General features: G+C 49.4%; 2 protein-coding genes across 7 annotated transcripts in view; one reads left to right on the forward strand and one right to left on the reverse strand.

The window, feature by feature from the left end:
- SPINT1 (serine peptidase inhibitor, Kunitz type 1) overlaps positions 1–1611 on the reverse strand; it is a 28782-nt gene extending 27171 nt beyond the window's left edge. Inside the window, exons 1-2 of the mRNA XM_068161448.1 lie at positions 1489–1611; positions 878–1350 (exon numbers count right to left, since the gene is read on the reverse strand). Of these exons, the coding sequence (XP_068017549.1) occupies positions 878–1307 (430 nt within the window). The 5' untranslated portion in view covers positions 1308–1350; positions 1489–1611. The remainder of the gene's footprint in view (positions 1–877; positions 1351–1488) is intronic.
- On the forward strand, positions 355–22135 carry PPP1R14D (protein phosphatase 1 regulatory inhibitor subunit 14D). Of its 6 annotated transcripts, none has more exons than XM_068161451.1 (6): positions 355–417; positions 10343–10414; positions 13732–13872; positions 18570–18665; positions 18865–18897; positions 21259–22135. In XM_068161451.1, the coding sequence occupies exons 2-6, from the start codon at positions 10349–10351 to the stop codon at positions 21325–21327; spliced, it is 405 nt and encodes a 134-aa protein (XP_068017552.1). In that variant the 5' UTR covers positions 355–417; positions 10343–10348; the 3' UTR covers positions 21328–22135. The 6 variants fall into 6 exon arrangements, with proteins under 6 accessions (XP_068017552.1, XP_068017551.1, XP_068017555.1 ...); XM_068161450.1 differs by lacking the exon at positions 355–417 and adding an exon at positions 2362–2437; XM_068161452.1 differs by lacking the exon at positions 355–417 and adding an exon at positions 6060–6184.
- Positions 22136–24985: the final 2850 nt, after the last annotated feature.

Here is a 24985-nt window from a genome sequence, read left to right on the forward strand (position 1 = left end):
ACTGGGCATGCCCTGAGAGCCCCGCCAATGCATAAACATAGAACACTGCTCACGGTTGCCGAAGACCCAGGCAGGCCAGAAACATCCCAGCCCTTTGAAGCTTCCTCAAAAACACGGAAGAGGGAGGCAGAAGATGGAATCCCCAGGTTTGCGGGGTTTCTGAGCACTGCATTTGCTTGGAGATGGCAAGCAGCCAACTCCACAGTAGTTTGTTTTCTATCCAGGTGCGATCTTTCAGAGCGGGGAACCACAGTGGGGAAGAAAAACCCAAAGAGGGGGTTTTCTAATCGGCCTCCCTCAGCTGCTCCCCTCCCTCCCCCAGCAGCAAGGACGGGTCCCAACAAGCACAGCGATCCTGAGACAGCTCATCCTGTCCAGGCTGCTGCTCGGGAGACTCAGGCGGTGGCAAAATGAAAGGTGAGTGAATTGCGTCCTGCCTCCAGTCCCTGAACAATTAAGAGATTAATGCAGCCCTTTAAAACGTAGCGATGTGCGGATTTTCGGAGGGTTTCACTTTCCAACCTCAAAGGCCTGGGGGGAGGGAGAAGAAAAACAATAGCTTTTTTCCTCCACATTGTCAGGTATCAGCACACAGCCTGCATTTCGTAAACACTCGCTCCACCCGCTTCCAGCAGGGGAAAGAATTATTCCCTCTCTGTTTACTAATAGGTGAACTGAGGCACAGATCTTAGGTGAGCTCATCAAAGTTAGGGAGAGCTTTTGCAGCAGAGGGACGCGCAGAAACCTTCTCCTTAACACCACTCTACCCCAACTGCTGGCAGCACAGCTGCGCAAACGATGGCTGGAGGAGCCTGGCACCCGTGGCCATTAGTGCTCCTCCACCCCGGTTTGTACAGATCCATTGCTGCCTCCTTACCACTAGACCCGTGATTCTGCATCGTCTGGTAGGAATCGTACACGTCCTTCCTCAAGAAGTTCACGAAGCCGATCTTCCTGGCGAACCTGCAGACGAAAGCTTGCTCGTAGAGGCAGTTGAGGAGAAAACAGCCCTGGATGCGGTCATCCTCTGTGCCCGGGACCTGCTCCACAAGAGCTAGGTTACAAGCGGGGTCCTTACAGCAGGCTCTCATGCAGTCCCTGCTCCGATGGACCATGGGGGATGATAAGAAAGTGGCTCCATTCTGGACAGAGGCGTCTGTATCCAGCACGAAATCCGGCATCCCTGCTGTAAAGTCCTCCAGGCACTTTTCACCAAAGGGTTTTCCCTCCAGCCCTTCGCTGAAGTCCACCGCCAGCACCAAGCAGACCCAGAGCACAAACCACGGACCGGGACTCCTTCTAGCCATCTTGGCGCCCAGATCCGCCTCACCTGGAGACCTTAAACCTTTCCTAAGGGAACAGAGAAGATAGGTGAAGCTATGAGGAACGGTGTCCGGGTGCTTGCCACCCCCCACTCGCCCTGACGTGGTCAGTGTGTGTGTCCTCCCCCTTCAACTCATGCCCTGGCATGCCCTCTCAGTCCCCCACCTGGGAGGTCTCCGGTGAAGCCGGTGCTGGGAGCGGGGTGTCCCGCTTGGTCCCCCTGCACGTTCAGCCTCAGGTGTGCCTTCAGCTGCGTCCAGCGGAGACAAAGGCTCGGAGTGTGCAGGAAGTGAAAACCAGCTACCTGGGGGCGGGGGGGGGGACCTCGGTCACTCCCCTGCATGCTGAGTTGCGTAAGAGGAAGGGGAGGAGAGCAGGGCTGATACCATCTTCCACTCTCCTGGCGAGAGAGGGAGAGCTCAGTCCCAGTGGGAGCCCAGAGCGGTGCTCTTGCTCACGCAGGTGCAAGGGCATCCACTCCCGGTAAGCATCCCACCATCCCTGTGCATAGAATGCTTCAGAGGACCCACAAGCTGGGAAGCACACAGTCGGAGTCCTCTGGTGGCAGCCCTTGTGTCCCAGCATGGCCAGCTGCATGGCACGAAGCACCATTAGCTCAGGTCTCGCTAACCCACATGAGTCACCCTTGCAACTACATCGACGGTGGCCGCTGCAAGAGGTGTTGTGCTCTGGTACAGGCATCTTGAAATCATGAATTCTCTGCTCTTGGGATACAGTACTCCTTTTGACTGAAAGCACTTGGTAGCATGCATGGAGGCTTGACTGCGTGGCAGGTGCTCTACCACCACAGAAGTGCCAGTTGTTAGGAATCCTAGAATGGTTTGGGTTGGAAGGGATCATCCTAAAGACCGTCTAGTTCCAGCCCCCCACTGATGATCAATATTTCACTGATCTTCTCAATCTCCTATAGATCAGCTGTGGTCCACTTATCATGCCCTTGCCTGGCAGGATGGTGCTGTTATGGTTGCCAGCCATAGCTTCCATGTATTTTCTCCCTTCCTGCTTCTACTTGCAGGTCTGCAGTCGAATTCCTCTGTTCAATAGCTACACCAGTGTCATCCACCCCCTCTGTAAACAGTCCTAAAGCCCCATGGTAAGCTGTTCTCATCCTTCTGTCACAGTCCTTAGGAAAGCAGGGAGTGCTTGCAATTTGCTTGGGCATTATTTGTAATGGAATGTTGCATCACTTAAAGCAACAGCAGCCAATGGGAGATGGTGCTGAGTGGGGTGTCTTTGAAAAGCAATGGTGGACAGCAGCTGTGTCTTGAACAGCACCTGGCTTTGTGGTTTTGAGGACCATTTAGGCTCAAGGTGAGGAGAAAGTTCTTCACAGAGAGAGTTGTTAGCCATTGGAATGTGCTGCCCAGGGAGGTGGTGGAGTCACCATCGCTGGAAGTGTTCAAGAGGGGATTGGATGTGGCACTTGGTGGTGCCATGGTTTAGTAGTCATGAGGTGTTGGGTGACAGGTTGGACTTGATGATCTCTGAGGTCTTTTCCAACCTTATTGATTCTATGATTCTGGTGTCCAGAGTTTCAATTTTTGCTGCTTCCTTCTGTACCTCTGCTCCTGCCTTGTGTAGCCTCATGGGATTCTGGGATTTATTGGGAGCCCCTAGAGACATGTTTCCCCCTCCTGGTTGTCACAGGCAAGCCCTGTGGGAACATAATGCTGTGGGAATATGATTTGTTGATACCTTGCCTGACTTTCTATGGCCTGGTGCTGATGCACATGGGTGGTACTGACTTCTGTTTGGAAAAGGGACTTGCTTTGGTCTGGCTGTGGGCAGGGTATCAACCCAAATGCAAGCAAAGCCTAAGCCATGAAAATATGTGGTGGGGCAGTAGGAAATGTGTGTGCCTGCAGAACAGAGAGATGTTTGTTTCCTTCACTGGCTATATGAACCTTTGTCAGAAGCGGCACAGGTGTCTTCCACTCCACACTCAGACCCCATCTCTACACCAGGACTTTAGGACTCCCCTGCAGACTCTGCAAGCAGTAAAGCTGACCTCACTGTCCTGTATGCCTTCTAAATACATGCAGGAGAAATAAAGACAGACAAAGCTGTCTTCTTCTTTTATTCTGCACTGCCTGAGACACGCTGCTGGGGGCTCTCTCTTGTATTTCACCTGGAGGAGACTTTTTGCTGGATAAATATTTAAAGCCTTTGGTCTGGATCCAGGTCAGGCTCAGTGCAGTTCCCCAGCACTGGAGCCTGCTAGTCAGGCAGCCGCTGGCCTCATCACCTTTGCAAACCAGTAACCCTACCTGCACATCTGCACCGGCAGAGCTGTCCCTAAACAGTCTGGTTTGGTGTTTTTGTGTAACTGACAATAACTCAGTCAATAGCAGCAGTGTTGTGTTACAGAAGCTCTGTCAGGGGTTTCCTGCAAACCTGAAGCATGTGACTTCACTCCTGCTTGTGCCAGGTAATGTTAACTTCCACAAGAGCAGAGCTGGGAGGACACCTAGACTGATGTCTCTAGCCCCTTTTGCTCTCAGCAGAAGGCTTTGCTAATGTCTTGCTGCAAGGAGTGCTGCTGCTCACCTTTAAGGTGCTGACAGTTACCATACATTCAGTTTTCTTGTACAATATCGTGTTTTCATTTCAAAATCTCCTCTCCTTTTGTCATCTTCAGCTGTGTTTATTTTAGTGGAATCATCTCCTAACTCTGTCTCCAGTTTGCTAATGCAAGCAAACCATGATAGAATAGGATAGAATAGGATAGAGTAGAATAGAGTAGAATAGACCAGGTTGGAAGAGACCCTCAAGATCATCACGTCCGACCGATCATCCAACACCATCTAATCAAGTAAACCATGGCACCAAGCACCCTACCAAGTCTCCTCCTAAACACCTCCAGTGATGGCAACTCCACCATCTCCCTGGACAGCACATTCCAATGGGCAATCACTCTCTCTATGAAAAATTTCTTCCTAACATCTAGTTTAAACCTCCCCTGGTGCAGCTTGAGACTGTGTCCTCTTGTTCTGGTGCTGGTTGCCTGGGAGAAGAGACCAACCCCCACCTGGCTACAATCTCCCTTCAGGTAGTTGTAGACAGCAATAAGGTCTCCCCTGAACCTCCTCTTCTCCAGGCTAAACAACCCCAGCTCCCTCAGCCTCTCCTCACAGGGCTGTGCTCCAGACCTCTCCCCAGCCTCGTTGCCCTTCTCTGGACACATTCAAGAGTCTCAATGTCCTTCTTAAACTGAGAGGCCTAGAACTGGACACAGTACCTAACCAGTGGTGCCTAACCAGGCCAGGATGCCATTGGCCACCTGGGCACACTGCAGGCTCATGTTCAGCCTACCATCAACCAGCACCCCCAGGTCCCTTTCTGCCTGGCTGCTCTCCAGCCACTCTGACCCCAGCCTGTAGCTCTGCATGGGGTTGTTTTGACCAAAGTGCAGCACCCGGCACTTGGACTTGTTGAATGTCATCCTGTTGGACTCTGCCCATCTGTCCAGCTGGCCAAGGTCTCACCCCTGTACTAGTAGCAGAGTTTCTAAACGTGCCCAGTTTCTTCTGGAGAGGTTCAGTAATTAAAATGTTAACTCAGATGAGTCCCAATATCAAGGACTTCTCCTGTGGGAACCCCTCTGCTTTAGCAGCTTTTCTTCCAACTAGGTATTTTGTTCTTTGCCCTCCTAACCCAGACACCCCATCGCAGCCCCCATCTTCTGCCAAATGAGTAATTTCCTGTGTGTTATTAGCACGAAGGGAAAGTAGGGTGTGTGGGTTTACGACTTGGGAGTGTTTTTAAAGGGGTCTTGAAGCCGTGAGTCATCGTTAGCGTTTGTCTGCCTTTAAGACGGGCTGCTCTCAGTCTGGCAGGAACCACATGGGAGATGCCTCGGGGGTAAACTGCACCCTGGTTAAATATTTGACTAAGATTATCTGAGCTCTTAGACACGCATGGCTGGTAACAAACCCCGTGCAGCAGCCTGCATCAGCTGCCTTCTCCTGATTACTATGGAGACCCCAGCACTCCTGGGCAGGTGGATGTCCACCTTCCAGAGGAAACAGAGCTCAACAACCAGACAAATAAAGAAGTCCTGATCCAGGTGCCCTTTTCCTCGCCATGCAGTCCAGCGCTGTGACCTCACCATCTGCAGTGACTTCCTGGCAGCAGGTTGTCCCACCAGCTGCTGCAGACAAATCCATTCTGCTGTGCTTTACCTGGGAGCCACTCCATGTGTAATTAACTCTTGGGAGACAGGTTTGCTTGCTTGCTTGCTTGCTTGTTTTGTTGTATTTGCCTCAGGTTAAACCTCCTGATGTGATTCAGGGGTGAGACCCGGATGCAGGTGACGGCACAAAAATGTGGCAAAGGAAGGAGACAGGGAGGGACCTCATGGGGCCATGACTAACCACTGGTTTTTGTGGAGCAAAGCCAGAGACATGATGACAGGCTGCTGTGTCCTCCCAAGAGCCATTCTCATTGCATCCAGGGTAGCTCTGGGGAAGGGAGTTGCAGTGAGGGTATATTGTTTCTTTGGGAAAGTTCTTGTCTACAGTCCTGCATGGCATTGGCTTTGATTTTAATGTTGCTTGTGAAGGTAAACCCTTAAGGGCAGGAGCACTGGGAAAGGAAGAAGGGAAAATAATGTTGAGTCTAGTTACACCAAGAATGCATCTGCATTTTGTTTCTTGTCTGCAGTAGGCTTTTGCAGGGAGATAGGTATGGAAATGTGAAGCAAAGAACCTTCAGTTTGCAGGAACTAGAATGAGCATAACATTCCCCATTGAAGTCCCCAGAGGCAACCTGAGCTGTCCTTTAAGGCACCTGTGAATGGAACAGGATCAGACATGGGGATCTTCTCCATCACTCCTTACAGGTAACCTTCTCCATCACTCTCTACAGTGACCATAACCCCAGGAACCTTCTGATATTCAACATGTCCAGGCTGGCTGCCATGAAAGGCTGATAACCATTTTCATGTGGGTGAGAGCAGTACAGTCCCTGCAAGTGTAATTTCACCCTTTTGAGGGGACAGGGTCACAATGAATTTCTTGGTGCAAGAACTATAGGGATGGCCTCTGTACACCTGAGATGTTGAAGTCAGGCTGAAAACCAAGGAAGATTCCCTTCACCTATTAGGACAACTCCATTCATCTGTTCTTTCCAGCTCTACCATTCAAGGGCTTGCTGAAATCTCTGGGCCACATGAAAACACTGATAATGCTTTCAGTGCCACAGGCCTCTTTCTGTAGGGAAAGAGCAAAGCAATGCAAGAGGAAGGGCAACAAAACAACATGGACAGGTTTTCAAAGATCCCCATATCATCCATTTGGTATCTGATTCACCTAAGTATTAAAAGGAGGGGGGTTTCCTCCTCTGTGGAGATGCTTACTCATCCCTCTACAGGATGTTTGAGAATGGACACAGATAAGCAGGATTAATTGCTTAAATGAGGAGAAGCCCAGGTTCTGCTGCTCCTCTGGTGTGCCAGAGCAGTAATTACAACTGTTTCTTATGTACCTTTCTCAGCTGCTCATGAGCCATTAGCCTTTAGCCTTCACTTGACTCCAGTCCCGGAGGCAGGAGGGAGGGCAAGCAGGCAAGCTAGCTCATCTGACCTCTTATCTCTACTGCTGAGACCTGTCTGTTTTCTGAGGCAATGCCAAAGACTGCAATTTTGGGTTGATCAGTCAGACACTAAGTTGGGAAATGTTTTCCTCCATCTCTCAGCATTCTTCCTTCTCACTGCCTTTTCAGCACCTTATGAAAGGTGAGACTTCTGGGTGAGTGAAAACTACTCCTCCACTGGTGAGAGGTGGGGACTCGGTGAGCTGGAAGTCCCTGGTTGCTTCCTTAAGTACCCAGGAGTTGAAGGTGAGAGGTGATGTACTCTCCTCCTTGATAGAGCTCTAGGGCACTCTTTTTGGTTTTTACACTCCTGTGGAGAGACTGCAGGCTGAGGGAAGAGGATGATGGACATGAAGATGCTGGATATACTGAAGTTGCTCACTCAGTGCTCTGGAATTTTTTTTTTTAACCTCCAGTCCTGGCTATATTTTCTGTTCCACACCTTTTCCTTGCATGTTCCTGCTCACAGGAGAGTGCAGGAACTCTCTACTTTGTGGTGTCAGCATCGGATTGATACAGTCACCTCTGCTGCCTTCCCTGGTATAATTTGTGGTAACTATCATGTTTGCAGCCACAAGGAAAGGGATTGTTTTCTAGAACAGGTGGAGAGTGGCTTCTGGCTGCCTTGAAAGGAAACCTTCCTCTCTAGACTGAGGCTCAAGGGAAAGAGGCCGACCTGCTTCTCTGGAAAGATGAGCTGGGGCCCTGCTGAATTATTGAGCACACACTGCAGTCATCAGCTCGGAGAGAAAGAGAAGCACCAGCTTAGGTCACAGGTGTGGGATGGACATTATTAGCTTCAAGAACAGAGGAGAGTAACCAGATCTGCCTCGTGCAGTTGGCTGCTATGCTGCCTGGATCACTACGATGCAGATGGTTTGGTGGCCCTCTCTGGGGCCAGAGATGGTCACAGAAGCCCACCTCCACCGTATCAAGGCAAACCTCATTCCAGGGCAGGCCTGGAGGAGCAGCAACCCCAGGTCACACAGATGGTAACTGAGGCTCAGTGTCCAATTCTGGACCCCTCAGTTTAGGAAAGATGTTGAGTTGCTCCAAAGTGTCCAGAGAAGGGCAACAAAGCTGGGGAGGGGTTTGGAGCACAAACCTATTAATAGAGGCTGAGGGAGCTGGGGTTGCTTAGCCTGGAGAAGAGGAGGCTCAGGGGAGACCTTATTGCTGTCTACAACTACCTGAAGGGAGGTTGTAGCCAGGTTGGTCTCTTCTCCCAGACAACCTGTGACAGAACAAGAGGACACAGTCTCAAGCTACACCAGGTGAGATTTAGGCTGGATGTTAGGAAGAAATTCCTCATAGAAAGGGAGATTGGCCATTGGAATGTGCTGCCCAGGGAGGTGGTGGAGTCACCATCACTGGAGGTGTTTAAGAGGGGACTGGATGAGGCACTTGGTGCCATGGTTTAGTTAATTAGATGGTGTTGGGTGACAGGTTGGACTCGGTGACCTCTGAGGTCTTTTCCAACCTGGTTAATTCTGTGTTCTGTTTCAGTCTATCGGTCAAATATGTTGGCCACATTTAAACCCCCTTTATTTACCTACATAAATGACAAAGCAGACCTGCAGAGGATGGCAGCAGCAGCAGCCAGAGCAGGGGGTCCAGTGGAGCTTACATGTGCACAACTCTTGTGAAAAAACCAGGTTGTCTGACAGGGATGAGTCAGTTGCTCAAGTATATGCGTTTGCTTCTGAAACCTTTCGGTCCAGGTTGTATGCCTAAGGCTATAAGCAGAGATAGTTAGGTTAAAAATAAGATCTCATCCCCTAACTATGCCTGAGATCTCTGAGATTCCCCCCACTGTGCATGCCCAAATGAAACAGTCAGTGTTGTTCTGTCCCTTTGTCCAGCTGAATCTGTTGTGATGTGAGGAATAGAATGGTAGGGGTTGGAAGGGACCACCTAGGGCAGGTCACACAGGAACAAACCCAGGCTGGTTTTGAAACGCTGTAGAGAAGGAGATTCCACAGCCTCTCTGGGCAGCCTGCTCCAGTGCTGTCACTCCCACAGTAAAGAAGTTTTTCTGCACATTGACAGGATGCTCAGCACTGTGAGAAGAGTTATGTACCTGCTTCTTGTTTGGTGGAAGCTGACACTTACTGGCACTGGCAGGTGCAGCTGCAGGAGATGCTGCCACGTTCACAGGGGACAATATCACTTACCCTGTTTGAAAGATCCTGCTCACTTTTTTCTTCTTCATCTTGCTGTAATGATGGGAGGCCTATTTTATCTTGTAAACATTTATTTCCATACTACCACCTTCTTGTTACAAAGAAATCATGACTAAGCTCTGAAAAGGCAAAGCAGTGTGAGATGAACACCCTCTAACCTGGCTCGGTTTGGCTTATGGCTTTCCTAAGAGGGCCTTCAACACCCTCCTCTTGAATATCTTATCCCATTGTAGGGTGAGATTAGTAGAGCAGCGTGAGGGCAACAGCATCTGATTATTACTTTGTCAACAGAGTACAGACAGTGAGGTGAGTCTGCTTGTGGACCTCTCCAGCTGTGGTATCACAGTGCATTGCTCACTCTCTGGGTTACACATCAACAACAGCTAAAGCTGTTTGAAGAGGGCAGGCTCTGTTGTCTTCTTCCTCTTCTATGCACCTGTCCTGTGACTTCTGGACCATGTACTTCATAAATTCAACCATACTGGCAGAGGATTCACAGGGCAAATTCCACCTTCCATGTAGAGCTGAATTGAACTGATCAACAAAGAGCACCAGAGCCAGTGGAGAGGATGGAGGAAGGGGGCAACTTCCCTGCCAGTGGAGGGGATGGAGGAAAGGAGGGAACTTCCCTGTCAGATGAGGGGATGGAGGAAGGAAGGAACTTCCGTGCCAGATGAGGGGATGGAGGAAAGGAGGGAAATTCCCTGCCAGATGAGGGGATGGAGGAAGGAGGGAACTTCCCTGCCAGTGGAGGGGATGGAGGAATGGGGACAACTTCCCTGCCAGTGGAGGGGATGGAGGAATGGGGGCAACTTCCCTGCCAGTGGAGGGGATGCAGAAATGGGGGGGCAACTTCCCTGCTAGAGGAGGGGATGCAGGAAGGAGTGAGATTCCCTGCCTGTGGAGGGGATGGGCAACTTCCCTGCCAGTGGATAGGATGGAGAAAGGAGGGAACTTCCCTGCCAGTGGAGAGGATGGAGAAAGGAGGGAACTTCCCTACCAGTGGAGAGGATGGAGGAAGGAGGAAACTTCCCTGCCAGTGGAAAGGATGGTGGACAGAGGGAACTTCCCTGCCAGTGGAAGGGATGGAGGAAGGGGGGCAACTTCCCTGCCAGAGGTTGGGATGGAGGAAGGAGGGAACTTCCCTGCCAGCCTTTCTGTCTCTGCAAAGCTTTGGATTGACTCAGGGATGCCAGGTAACTGCTCTTGGTTCTCTTTCTCAGGTTTTAATGCCAGCCTGTGTGGAATTCCTTGGAACCAAAGAAAATACAGGTTGTCTTCCACTGTTGAAAAAGGTCAGTCCTTGAACACTGAGACAGAGCACTGTTTGGAGACAGGAAATCAACACCTGGCAGCGGTGTGTCCTTTGACCAGAGCTACCCTGTGAAAATCTGCCTGTGTTGGGCCAGCAGATCAACCTTTGAAAAGTCAATAGCTGTAAACATGTGACAGGATGATCAATGGGATCCGCAAGGTATCTAACAGTTACGAACCACTGCAGGACCTGCGCTCACTGAGTATGCTGTGAGCCTCTCCCAACACAGATTTTTCTGGGGAGTGTTGGCCAAAGTAAGACAGTTTTAGGAGTGAGATCAGAGGGAAGACACAGCCAAGCAGTAAGGAAAAAAAAAAAATGGATAAGGCTGCTTAGATGAAATAGCTGACATCTGTCTTCTGAATAGAAATATTAAGCTGTCTGAAAAGCAGAGTAGCCACACCTTGAGTCCTGTGTCCAGTTCTGGGCCCCTCAATTTAAGAAGGACATTGAGACACTTGAACGTGTCCAGAAAAGGGCAACAAGGCTGGGGAGAGGCCTTGAGCACAGCCCTGTGAGGAGAGGCTGAGGGAGCTGGGGTTGTTTAGCCTGGAGAAGAGGAGGCTCAGGGGAGACCTTCTTGCTCTCTGCAACTCCCTGAAGGGAGGTTGTAGCCAGGAGGGGGTTGGCTTCTTCTTCCAGGTTGGCTTCTTTTTTCCAGGCAACTAGCACCAGAACAAGAGGACACAGTCTCAAACTGTGCCAGGGGAAGTTTAGACTTGAGGTGAGGAGAAAGTTCTTCCCAGAGAGAGTTGTTAGCCATTGGAATGTGCTGCCCAGGGAGGTGGTGGAGACACCATCCCTGGAGGTGTTCATGAGGGGATTGGACGTGGCACTTGAAGCCATGGTTTAGTTAGTCATGAGGTGTTGGGTGACAGGTTGGACTTGATGATCTTTGACGTCTTTTCCAACCTTATTAATTCTATGATTCCATTCTATGATTCTATGATCACTTTCAGGTTTATTTTAACACTTTATCCTCAGTGATGAGGAAGCAACTTTTGGGATCAGCATTTTGTGGAATTTTCTGTCAGAAAATGATGTTTTGTTTGGATGTTTGTTTGTTTCCCCTCAAATCAATGATAGAAACCAAGCCTGGAATAGAATCTGGCCATACTCAGTGTTCTAGCACCCTGTGTGCAAGAAGTTCCTGGCTGGCTGTACCACCATCCCTCTAGGCACAGGAATGTGGCTTTGGCAGGGGGACTGGCTGTGCCATGGTTTAGTCATGAGTTCTGTGGTGACAGGTTGGACTTGAAGATCTTTGAGGTCTCTTCCAACCTTGGTGATTCTGTGTGATTCTGTGACTTCCCTTGCAAACTGCCCCATGCTGCCCAACAGCAGCTCTCAGAGGGAGAAGGGGGTGGTTGCTTTTCATGTGGTTTATCTAGCTCTTGGTCTCCCAGCTAGAAGTACATTGGCTGCCAGGAGGAGCAGAGACTTACTTGTTTTGTTCCATATAAATCATGGCACTGGGGTTGTTGGATCTGCCTCACGATGGAAGGTCTCAGCTGCTTTATCCATTTGATAGGGCAGGTTGCTGGAGGGCCCTGGGAACAGATGAATAAAGAGGTGTGATGGAGCATCTAGAGGGAAGGCAGGTGTCTCAGTGCTGTGGCACTCCATCAACACAGCCAGCCTGGTTTCTGCTCCTCTGAACAGCACAGCTTGTGCGTACCCTTATAAAACAGCCAGGGGCAATAATGCTGCAGACCTTTAACCTGCTTTCCGGTACGAAAGAGGGTGTCAACCAAGCCATGATAATATACAGTACAGTAGTGGTTTGTGATCTCAGAAGCCCCTTGTGTAAATGATCACAAAGTCAGGCCACCAGGAAGCCAAAATAGATTTACAGGCTGAGGAACAAGTTAAAAACCACGGAGTCATGGAATTGTTTGGGATGGTTAGCTTGGAAAAGACCCTTAAGATCATCAGGTCCTACTGTTAGCCCAGCACTGCCAAGTTCACCACTAAACCATGTCCCTAAGCCCCACATCTATACATCTTTTAAACAGTTCCAGGGTTGGTGATCCCACCACTTCCCTGGGCAACCTGTTCCAGTGACTGACAGTAAAGAATTTTCTCCTAATGCCCAATCTAAACCTGCCCTGGTGCAACTTGGGACCTTTTCCTGTTGTCGTGAAATAGGACTGCTGAGCCCAAGCTATTCCCCTAAAACAGTGGATGTAGCCACCTGACACCAGAACACTTCTCCTTAAGAAGGACATTGAGACACCTGAACGTGTCCAGAGAAGGGCAACAAGGCTGGGGAGAGGCCTTGAGCACAGCCCTGTGAGGAGAGGCTGAGGGAGCTGGGGTTGTTTAGCCTGGAGAAGAGGAGGCTCAGGGGAGACCTCATTGCTCTCTACAACTACCTGAAGAGAGGTTGTAGTCAGGTGGGGGTTGGTCTCTTCTCTCAGGCAACCAGCACCAGAACAAGAGGACACAGTCTCAAACTGTGCCAGTGGAAGTTTAGGCTGGAGGTGAGGAGAAAGTTCTTCACAGAGAGAGTTGTTAGCCATTGGAATGTGCTGCCCAGGGAGGTGGTGGAGTCACCATCCCTGGAGGTGTTCAAGAGGGGATTGGACATGGCACTTGGTGCCATGATTTAGTAGTCATGAGGTGTTGGGTGACAGGTTGGACTTGATGATCCTTGAGGTCTTTTCCAACCTTATTGATTCTGTGATTCCTTATCCATGCTGGGTCCAAACTGCCGAATACACTGCTTCAGTGGGAGCTAAACCCTGCAGCTGAAGGCAAAGTAGTTTACAGAGTCTCATGGAGCTTGAACACAGCAAGGTTTCAAGGCCTGATGCCTGGATCAGCCCTCTGGAATTGCACATGCACATAAGTTATGCCTGTAGGAAAACAGTAATTTAAAACCTGCTGCTTCCCCACCTCTGGGAGCTGCCACGTTAAATATTAACCAGCTTGGTTCATCAATTCCCTGGGTCCCTTGGCTGCTTTTAACAGCAGATGTTATTACAACAACTCCTCTGCCTGCCTCCCTGCTCCTGTCAGCACAGCCCACAGTGAAACCCAAGAATCTGCTGCTGTAACTCTGCCTGCAGAGCCTGGCTGCTGCCCTGCCTGTGGGCTCTCTCCCCCGGGCTCACCAATGCTGCCCGCCCTTGGCACCAGCGAGTAGCTTGTGCTGTCAGCCACAGAGAGGCCTTGCTTAAAGCAGACAGAGAGAAGGAGTCAGGGAGCCCACGGGAAGGGCAGTTGCAGCTGTTGGAGGAGGAGGCAGCGAGCATGGCCAGCAACCCCAGTGCACTGCCCCGGGTGACTTTCCAGACACCAGAGAAACCTGGGGAGGAATCCTCGCACAGGAAGCTGGGCAAGCTAACCATCAAGTACAACCGCAAGGACCTGCAGCGCTGGCTAGACCTGGAGGAATGGATCAACTCCCAGCTGCAGGAGCTCTACCAGTGCCAGGTGAGTGGCTGGGGGGAACCAGCCCCTCTCATATCAGGTGAATGGGACTAGATGCCCTGTGTGCTGGCGCAGCAGTTTGCTTGCTCTGCCTTGCTGGAGATAGCTTCCCATCCTCAGTCTTCACCAGGTATCTTGTTGCCACCTGCTAGAGCACCATGTCTGACCGGTGTGTTTGCAAGTCAGAGAAGTTTGCACCAATATCATCAAACTAGCTTTAAACTGCTTGGTCTTGCACCTGCTGGGGTGGGTGTAGCTCTTGTTCAGGTTAGTAGCAGAACCTAGAGAGGTACAAAGCTGGGATGCTTTCTTGTTGCTGAGCCTCATGTGGTGATGGGCTTTGCTGCAAGCAGCTATCTGGGCAAGAGCTATCCATGTATCCTTGTTCCTTTCAGTCACAACAGCGTAGCTGCAGCTGCTCTTGGAATGAGTTGCTTCAGATAACGCTGTTTCTGTGGCTCCAGGGTCTGGAGACACTACTGGCAGCATGGGAAGAAGGAAAAAACTAAACCATGATCAAAGGTAGAGATCCTATGCCTTCGTCTTCATAGATCCCCACAGCTGTCTTCGTTGCCTGAGATTCCCTTTGTACACCACCAACAGCTCCTCCTAAATTCTTCCTGCCTGAGAGCTGTCCCACTAAGACCCAAGAGTGCCCAGGTCCAGCACCTGGATGCTACCAATCTTTGCTTGACCTGTTGCAGGGTATATCATATTTTTCCTTCAGGGAGGTGTGACATTTAAGTCAACTACTAGCAGTGGCTGGGTACACTGACAATTTAACCTGGTAGTGTCATTTCTATTCATATTTTGTGCTTAGACGGCTGGCACTTCCCCTGGGAGCTTTCAGAAGGGATAGTGCTTTTCTCTGCTGGAGATAATTCCTTAGGAGTGTGCTGCAGGAGAAGGTGAATGGATTTCTGACATTGTACATCATGGTCTTAAACCCCAGGCTAAGGGAGCTGAGTCTCTTCAGCTAGGAGGAGCCTGAGGAGTGACCTCATCCATGTTGAGTCATGAGGTCTGTGGTGACAGGTTGGACTTGATCCTTGAGGTCTCTTCCAACCTTGGTGATTCTGTGATTCTGTGTGATTCTGTGGAGGGGGAGTGTTGGGAGGATGGAGCCAGGCTCTGCTCAGTGATGCACAACGACAAGAGGCAATGGGTGCAAGCTGGAGCGTAGGAGGTTCCATGTGAACATCAGTAAAAACACTTTCACTGTGAGAGTGACAGAGCCCTGGAACAGGCTGCACAGAGAGGCTGTGGACTCTCCTGCACTGGAGACATTCAAACCCCACCAGGATATGTTCCTATGTGACCTGCTTTAGGTGATACTGCTCTGGCAGGGAGATTGGACTGGATGATATTTCAGGGTCCCTTTCAACCTCTAGTACTCTGTGATTCTCAAGACATATTGGGAGAGAAAAATAGTTCATTTCTGGTTTAGTTTATGCAAAGGACACACAGCAGGAAACAAATATGGAGAAGAATGTTCCTCCTTCTGTTCTGTTCTGGGGTCTGTGTTGATAGGTTGGACTCGATGATCCTCGAGGTCTCTTCCAACCTTAGTTATACTGTGAAATGTGTGGCTCCCCTGAAAATGAGTGTAGCACTGCTCCTGTTCTGTTAACCAACATTCTCAGACTTCCCAAACAATTCTATAGCTTGTGTAGTGAAAATGGCAAAGGATGAAAGCTCATCACCTCCTCAAGCCCTACTGGTGAGCTTCCAGTTGTTTTCTATAGTTTATAAAGTGACAGTAATAAATTCTCAGCTGTATCTCAGGCCTTGTGGTATAATACATTGTGAAACATCGTGCAGTGAGCATAGGAGCAGATATTACTGCTAGCCCTATCCAGGCAGGCAAAACTCAGCGTGTCTGCAAAGTGCTGGTCCTGGTGAGTGAAGGCTGTTCAGCAGAACAGCAGCAGTGGTGCCACACTGAAGTTTAAGGGACTTGTTAGCTCAGTTCAGAGGCCTTAGCCTGACTGTAGAGATTTGGCAGAGATGAGCAAGGGGAATGGCTGCTGCTTTGAGTAACAGAACGTCTTGCCCTGTGGGCAATCATTGCTGCTTTAAAGAGATGGTTTGATGGGGTGTTTTTTGAGCTAGGTGAAAAACACATGGTACCAGCAGCACCATCAGTAATGTGACCCAAGATGAGTGTCCCTGCGTTCTGCTCTTACTTGCTCAAGTCTGTGGATGTGTACACTTGTAAAGGTGTCACAAACACAAACCAGGTTAGTGTTATCATTTCTGATTTTCTGAGGTTTACTGCCACCAGGGTGGCTGCCCAAAGGGGATACATTTTACCCTGCTACAAAATCCTAGCAGGCAGAAGTAAGGAATCCAGCCATGCCCTTACAGAATCAGATTGCCAGTGGATTGCCTTTGCTAGCACCTCTGCAGCACAACAGGTTTCCCAACTTCCTGGTGTATTTGGGCCAACCAAAGGCATTTGCTACCAGGAAATGCACAACATGATGCTGGGCCAGGTCAGAGACTGCTAATAGGATACAGCAGGGGCTGACAGAGAATCTTACAAAATAAATACATGTGTCACAATATATTACTTGCAACCACCCAGGTGTCCAGCAGGTCCTCCTGATCTCCTTTGTGGATTGTGGCAAGAGTATTTAGTTAGTCCTGCTAGTCTGGACTTCCTTGGATCCATCTATTTCCATCACACTGTCTCTCTGTCATCTTCTGCCTTCACTCCACCTGCCCTTGGCAGTGCAATGTTCCTCCAGAAATCTGTGTGACAGAGTGAGAATAAACAGCATTGCAGATTCAAATGCCAGCAAGGTTAGGTCAAACATAGCCTCCTGACACAGATAATCTGAATGCTATGCTACTCCCCCTCTACTCTGCTCTGGTGAGACCCCACCTGGAGTACTGCATCCAGTTCTGGAGACCCTATTACAGGAAGGATCTGGAGGTGCTGGAAGGTGTCCAGAGAAGGGCCACGAGGATGATCAGAGGGCTGGAGCACCTCTCCTATGAGGACAGACTGAAGGAGTTGGGGCTGTTCAGTCTGGAGAAGAGAAGGCTCTGAGGAGACCTAATTGTGGCCTTCCAGTATCTGAAGGGGGCTACAAGAAAGCTGGGGAGGGACTTTTTAGGGTGTCAGGGAGTGATAGGACTAGGGGGGATGGAACAAAAATAGAAATGGGTAGATTCAGATTGGATGCTAGTTCTTCCACTATGAGGGTGGTGAGAGACTGGCACAGGTTGCCCAGGGAGGTGGTGGAAGCCTCATTCCTGGAGGTTTTTAAAGCCAGGCTGGATGTGGCTTTGAGCAGCCTGATCTAGTGTGAGGTGTTCCTGCCCATGGCAGGGAGGGGTTGGAACTAGATGATCCCTGAGGTTCCTTCCAACCCTGACAATTCTGTGATTCTACTGCCAGGAGTTTTTTTACAACAGAACTAAGACTGGGGAGACAATTTTGATTCCCCCACCCCCAAGATGATTCCCTGCACGTGGAAGCAGGACACCATCCACACTAAGCTCAGAGAGCTATCAGGTATTCCTGCCCTGTCTTGCCCTTCTGATATATTGAGCTTTTTAGCCAGAGACAAAGCCAGGCTGTTGTCTGAGCAGTCACATGGAAACTATTACTTCTCAGAAATGCTGTGTGGGTCATAGTGCAATGTATTTAACTCCCTCTTATTACTTACTGTGAAGCCAGCTGTGTAACAAAGCTAAACAAAGGTTTTCTGCTTCCTCTCTGGCTTGGTATCAGGGACTGCCCAGGACAAGTTTCTTTTCTTCCTGTAAGCATTATCATAAAAATCTTTATCCTTTATGATAATACTTACAGGAAGAAAAGAAACTTGTTTAATGTTTTACACTCACATCCATAAAGGCTACCCAGCAAGCAGGTACTGTGCTGTTTACTGTGTTAAAGCATCACTGGTGCTGTCTTGTCACAAATTCCGTTTGGAGATGTGTTGGAAACCACAGCCTGCTTTCCTCCCAGTCTTGTAGAGACATGTGGAGCTAAAATGAGTCTGTGATCAAGTGTACAAACATTTCCAGCTGACACCCCCACACATTACAAGATGATTACTGCAATCACCAAAGCCTGGGGTCTCCCTTACATGAAAGGAGACTGTTACATCCCAGTCGTGTCTGCCAGACAAAGCTGGCAAAGTATTATTAGGCCCTCCAAAAGCATCATTGCTTTACTCTCCATTACTGCAAGAAGCCTTAGGGTAAATACCAAGGAGACTCTGAATGCATTTAGCCTAAAAGCCCACAGTCTCCTTTCATCAGTTGTGCCTCTGAGATAAAGCCCCACTGGATTTGTTTGGTGAACACTTGTGCACACTCTCCGTGGCTGAGGGCTGTCCCAGGCTGGCTCACGCTGTGCTGCAGTCAGCAGTCGCAGTTGGCTGTTCCTGAAGAGGTCTTTCCAGGAGGCATGATGATCCCTGAGCAGTGCTATCAAGTGATAAGGTGGGAAAAGATGAAGAATGTGGGCATCAGGATGTGTGGCTGTAGCAGACACCACAGAGGGGCTGCAATCCATGCCCTCTATTTGAGAACCTCCTTACTCTGAGATGGTAACTTTGCAGCAGTTTTTTTTCTAACCACTGCTTTCTCAACTACTCATTGCTTGAAGGATGGCCTCTAGAGTTCCTGGAAGTTTGAATGTTTATTAACTGTGGCTTGGTTATTTATTTGTTTGTTTGTTTCAGCTAAGAGAGGAAACAGAGGAAGCAGCTCCCGAACCACAAATTGATCTTGAAGATCTCCTGGAGGTCCCTAATGAAGAACAGAAGTTAAAACTACAGGTCAGATAGAGGGACTTGGTGACTTTAAGTTAGGGACTTGCTTCATAAAGAGAATTAGTGGTGTGTGGGGTACAGAATCTGTGTAGAGAGCGTGCATGATGCTTCCCTGTCTCTTAGCCTGTCAAATGCAGTAGGATCACAGGGAGGGCAGACCAGGTCAGCTCATAAATACTAAAATGACTCCCCCTTTGTTTTTCAGGAAATCCTCCACGAGTGCTCCAGCCCAACAGAGGTGAGAGAAGCCTCATCAGTATAGACCTCTGCTGTAAGAGTGTGTCCCTGTGGCTGCTTGGTTGAACAGCCAAGACGTTACTGTGCCTAACATGATGTTGCAGATGTGTTGAATTCCCAGTGGGAGGTGTTTGCCACTTTGTGGAAATACCTGCATGGGTGAGCTGAAGGCAGAGCAGGGGAGCAAATAAGGATTTATGCTTTGCAACCAAGGAAAGCTCATTCCATGTTTTGGACATCCTAAACTGACCAGAAAAGCCCCAGGCAGTGATACAGCTCCCAAACCATTTTGTACATTGTTAACTAAACACATTCTTGGCTCAAACCGCTCTAGTGTTATGAGTGGCAAGAATGTAGGATGGCCCTCAGATTTGATTGGGCAGATAACTGTTGAGCAGTGGCCACATCAGTCAGTTTTGCACATGTTTGGGGTTTTTTTATCCCTTGTGAACTTTACAAGTACTGGTTTTGAGTTGGAGAGTTCAAGAGATCCCACAAGCTGTCACAATGCAGGGGAAGTTTAGGCTGGAGGTGAGGAGAAAGTTCTTCACTGAGGGAGTTGTTAGCCATTGGAATGTGCTGCCCAGGGAGTGGTGGAGTCACCATCCCTGGAGGTGTTCAAGAGGGGACTGGATGTGGCACTTGGTGCCATAGTTTAGTGATGAGGTCTGTGGTGACAGGTTGGACTTGATGATCTTTGAGGTCTCTTCCAACCTTGGTGATTGTGTGATTCTGTAATGTCCAAAGGAGTGGAGTCCAACACTTTGCATCCACCACACACAGCAACTGCCTTCACTGCACTGCATGCCTGGGCAAGTGGGGTCTCCTCATCACTTCTTCAGTCACCTCCATTGCCTGTGAACGTTGTGCTTTCATCAGTCTTCACGTCTTGTCAAGCCTATGTGGCTGTACAGTGACAAGGACCCAGAAAATGAGCTGGATGCAAGCTATCATTGAAATCAAACTCATTTTAACAATCATTACAGAGAGTCTCCTAGCAGGGCTTCAGCAGACAGGGCTGGCAGGAGGGAATACTGAAATAGTTTTCAGAGTGTTTGAATTTCAGAGCTTAGGTAAGAACCTCCCCTTTCCAGAGATATAACTGAAAAGAGTTTGCTCTACTGATTCATGAGCCATGCCTTGATCACCCTACTGATTCATGAGTGTCTTGCGAACAGCATGGTATTGCCAACTACAGATACTGCTGCCCCACTGGCAAAAATGAGTGCTTTCACCCTGGTGATCTGGAATGCAGTCCCCTTGAAAGACCACAGCAGCCTCTCTGCAGAAAGCAGGAAACAAACTGGTTTCCTCCAAAGGGACTAACTGCAAAGGATGTGTTTAAAGGTCATTTAAATGTGGTGCTTGGCCTAGGGGTGAACCCTGTAGAGTAGGGTTCTCAGTTGGACTTGATGACCCAGAGGGTCTTTTCCAACCTGAATGTTTCTGTGATTCTGTGTGGTGTGTATGAGCCTAGGCATTTACTTCCAGAGCATGCTGTGGCAGGCAGCCTCTGACCACCCAAGTGAAGAAGCTTCCACACAGCACAAATGGTAACAAGCCCAAATACTTCCAGAGCCTTGCCTAATTACAAGGACATGTAGCTGTCTTGTCAAGTGAAGAAAGGCTGCACACTCCTGCATGGTGGTGTTACTTGTCATGCAGAGGGTGAAGTTTGCACTAGTCACATTGACTCCTGCTTGGAATAACCAGATGGTCCAGTTTAGTTCATAGTCCTGGGCTGTGTCAGCAAAGTAGTTGCAGTTTATCTCCATTAACTGCTCGTCTATCTCTTCTGCCTGTCCTCAACCCCTGCTCCAGGTTATCATTAGTCCTATGTGTGTTTTGCTCCACCTCTCTTCTGCCAGCCACTTCCTTGTCAAATTGGCAGAGCTCTGAGCTGGTTTGCAATCCACAACATGGAGCTGTACAGGTTGAACAAGAGGGACAGCTTGCTTTGCCCTAGATTGGGAGGGCAGCAGAAATGGGCAGGAGGTTACGGTGGCAACAGGAAGCAGTGGAACCTAACAGAGGACAACAGCATCCTGAGGTCATCTCAAAGTGAAAAAATCCCAGATATCTGGGATGAAGAGGGCCAGGCTGGCTCCTGGGGAGAAAATAAACATACCTGCTCTAGTGGGAGAGAGGGGAAGGGAAGTAAAGAGGCTTTTCCACCTTTCTCATCCACCAGAAGGTCTCCTTTCCTAGGCTAAAAGATAGTTCTGCTGAACACATGTCAAAATCCTGGTTTCTGCCTCAACACCAGGGTGAATGTGAGAATAATGCAAGCACCACAGTACTCTCAGGGCTCAGGAGCACTGGAGTTAACATGACATCCTTCTTCAACTCATTCTCATTGCAGGACTTCATTACAGAACTGCTGAGTCGATTGAAAGGCCTCCGGAAAGTCACCAATCCTCAGAAAAAATGACCTTGCCCATGTGGAACACCAAGCTTTGGTCACAAGGAAATGTGCATCTTCCCCACAGAACCCAGGATCAGCAACATCACTTCAGGATATGTTTAGGACTTGCAGTTAGTCAGGAATAGTACCGAGTTTGTAAACTTTGTACCAATGGTTTGAAGTCTCCACTCCTTCCAGAGCTGCACATACACCAGGGAGCAAGATTGGACATTTTCCTGATTCTTAAGGGACACTTTAACCTGGGGAATAGGCTGAGATGTCCTTTTCTTCTAGGAATTTCCACAATGGCTGGGGAGCACTGAATGCAATCCTCAAGCACTCCCCAGGACTTCTTTCTTTCCCTGTGCTGCAAGGAAAACAGGCGTTGGTTATCACTCGTTCACTTGATATCACTCAGTCACTGGATATCACTCATTCACCAAGGTGGAAAATCAGTTACTACTGAGCTGCACCCTGTTTCAGCCTGGCTGGGACCCAGCTGTGACCTTTCTTGCCTGTTACTGCTGCACCCAACTCCACAGCCCTGCACGTACTTTCTAAGTCTTATTAAGCCTTGGCTATTCCTGAAGATTGGACAGGAAATATATGGCAGGACAGAAGGAAGATGTTCCAGTGAACCTGGTCTGCTCAAGGGGAAGGAGAAGTCAGTGAAACAGCTGCTGAAGCTAAGGGGAGAAAGATTTTGTTCCTGGTTTTGGTGGAATTTAGGACTTAAAGATCTGTCTTCTGAAGGAGCGAGATCTGGGAAGGAATTTTCTCCTCATTTAAAAAAGATGTTGGAAAAATGCTTATTTTGTATATTAAACCAGAGAAAACCAGCTATGCCCTGCTTGCTCTTGACCTCTTTTTAAACACTGAAGGAAAAATGAAGTAAAAAAAAAAAATCCCTGCTCCCAATTTCCCTGCAAGGAGCACCTCAGAGCAGTTTCCCCCACAGCAAAGTGCTGGCCAAGCTGTCAGCTCGTGGCTTGGACAGCAACACTCTGTGCTGGGTTAGGAACTGGCTGGAGGGCTGAGCCCAGAGAGTGGTGGTGAATGGTGCCACATCCAGCTGGCAGCCAGGCACTAGTGGCGTCCCCCAGGGGTCAGTGCTGGGCCCTGTGCTCTTTAACATCTTTATTGATGATCTGGATGAGGGGATTGAGTCAGTCATCAGCAAATTTGCAGATGACACCAAGTTAGGAGCAGATGTTGATCTGTAAGAGGGTAGAAGGGCTCTGCAGAGGGACCTCGACCAACTGGACAGATGGGTGGAGTCTAACATGATGACATTCAACAAGTCCAAGTGCTGGGTGCTGCACTTTGGCCACAACAACCCCATGCAGAGCTACAGGCTGGGGTCAGAGTGGCTGGAGAGCTCCCAAACAGAGAGGGACCTGGGGGTGCTGATTGACAGCTGCCTAAACATGAGCCAGCAGTGTGCCCAGGTGGCCAAGAAGGCCAAGGGCATCCTGGCCTGCATTAGGAATAGTGTGGCCAGCAGGAGCAGGGAAGTCATTGTGCCCCTGGACTCTGCATTGGTTAGGCCACACCTTGAGTCCTGTGTCCAGTTCTGGGCCCCTCAGTTTAGGAAGGACATTGAGACACTTGAAGGTGTCCAGAGAAGGGCAACAAGGCTGGGGAGAGGCCTTGAGCACAGCCCTGTGAGGAGAGGCTGAGGGAGCTGAGGTTGTTTAGCCTGGAGAAGAGGAGACTCAGGGGAGACCACATTGCTCTCTACAACTACCTGAAAGGTGTTTGTAGCTAGGAAAGGGTTGGTCTCTTCTCTCTAGCAACCAGCACCAGAACAAGGGGACACAGTGTCAAACTGTGCCAGCAGAAGTTTAGATTTGAGGTGAGGAGAAAGTTCTTCCCAGAGAATGTTGTTAGCCATTGGAATGTGCTGCCCAGGGAGGTGGTGGAGTCCCCATCCCTGGAGGTGTTCCAGAGGGAACTGGATGTGGCACTTGGTGCCATGGTCTAGTCATGAGGTGTTGGGTGACAGGTTGGACTCAATGATCTTTGAGGTCACTTTCAACCTTGGTGGTACTGTGATACTGTGATACTGAGTCTTTTGCAGGCAGGTGGCTCTCACAAATGAGATAGAGGACACACTGTCTTGCTGCACAACCTTTTCTGGCTGCAACTAATGTATGGACTGGAAAAATACCAAGGAAACTGCATCCAGCCTCTCAGCAGGTCAGTAACCTGACACATGTGGCTAGGAAATAAGATGGTAGAGGGAGGCTGATCTCTCAGGCAGAGCAGACTCTCACTTTATGCTCTCATCCCTATGCTCTCACACCTGCCTCTCAAACACAAGAGGTGAGCTGCTGAGTTGCATCCAGAGGAGCAACCAAGTGCCAATATGTTCAAGGCTAGTTTTTGAGTAAGAACAGAAGGACAGAAGAAGCCAACTCTGGAACAAAAGGGACATGCAGATTAGCTAAGTTTAGGAAAGACGTCGAGTTTCTGGAACACGTCCAGAGAAGGGCAACAAAGCTGGGGAGGGGTTTGGAGCACAGCCCTGGGAGGAGAGGCTGAGGGAGCTGGGGTTGCTTAACCTGGAGAAGAGGAGGCTCAGGGGAGACCTTCTTGCTCTCTACAACTCCCTGAAGGGAGGTTGTAGCCAGGAGGGGGTTGGTCTCTTCTCCCTGGCAACCAGCACCAGAACAAGAGGACACAGTGTCAAGCTGTGCCAGGGGAAGTTTAGGCTGGATGTTAGGAAGAAGCTCTTCATAGAAAGAGAGATTTGCCATTGGAATGTGCTGCCCAGGGAGCTGGTGGAGTCACCATCACTGGAGGTGTTTAGGAAGAGACTTGATGGGGTGCTTGGTGCCATAGTTCAGCTGATTAGATGGTGTTGGGTGATAGGTTGGACTCGATAATCTCTGAGGTCTTTTCCAACCTGGTTAATTCTAGTCCAGTCTAGTCTAGTCTGTTCTAAGAAGGACAAACAAGAACTGCTGTCCTGGACCAGTAATATCTTACAAGAGTCTTTCCATCTTTACCAGTAACAGGGTGACTGGGTTAGTGGAACACTGCAACAGGTTGCCCAGGGAGGTAGTTGAGGCCCCATCCCTGCAGATACTCAAGGTGAGGCTTGACAGGGCTCTGGGCAACCTGATCTAGTTGAGGATGCCCCTGCTTATTGCATAGGGGCTTGGACTAGACAACCTTTGGAGGTCACTTCCACCCCAAACCATTCTATGACCACTAATTACCTTTTGCTTCACTCCTGTTTTCCAGCAGAATGTCAGTGAAGAAGCTGTGGGCTGTGCACATCTCTGAGGACAAAATCCAAGCTTCACTAACAACTGTGATGTAAAGGCTTGCTTCTTTTCACATGCTGGAAATTAGCAAGCCATGCAGCTCATATCTTGTCCTAAGGCTGCTCCAAGCAGCTCTCATTCACTGGGTCTCATTCACAAGCCCTATGAGGAGAGGCTGAGGGAGCTGGGTTTGCTTAGCCTGGAGGAGGCTCAGGGGAGACCTTATTGCTCTCTACAACTACCTGAAGGAAAGTTGTTCACAGGTGGGGGTTGGTCTCTTCTCCCAGGCAACCAGCACCAGGACAAGAAGACACAGTCTCAAGCTGTGCCAGGGGAGGTTTAGGCTGGATGTTAGGAAGTGGTTCTTCATAGAAAGAGAGATTGCCCATTGGAATGTGCTGCCCAGGGAGGTG

The sequence above is a fragment of the Melanerpes formicivorus genome, unplaced genomic scaffold (genome assembly GCF_026170545.1).
Source record: "Melanerpes formicivorus ecotype bairdi unplaced genomic scaffold, bMelFor1.0.p_v2 SCAF_58, whole genome shotgun sequence".
Taxonomy (NCBI): domain Eukaryota; kingdom Metazoa; phylum Chordata; class Aves; order Piciformes; family Picidae; genus Melanerpes; species Melanerpes formicivorus.

Coding starts and splice junctions, on each gene's coding strand:
- PPP1R14D (XM_068161449.1), top strand. CDS start 9,839: ATGGAGGAAGGAGGGAACTTCCCTGCCAGTGGAGGGGATGGAGGAATG. Junction 13,873..18,569: donor AGGAGCTCTACCAGTGCCAG/GTGAGTGGCTGG, acceptor TGTTTGTTTCAG/CTAAGAGAGGAAACAGAGGA. Junction 18,666..18,864: donor AACAGAAGTTAAAACTACAG/GTCAGATAGAGG, acceptor TTTGTTTTTCAG/GAAATCCTCCACGAGTGCTC.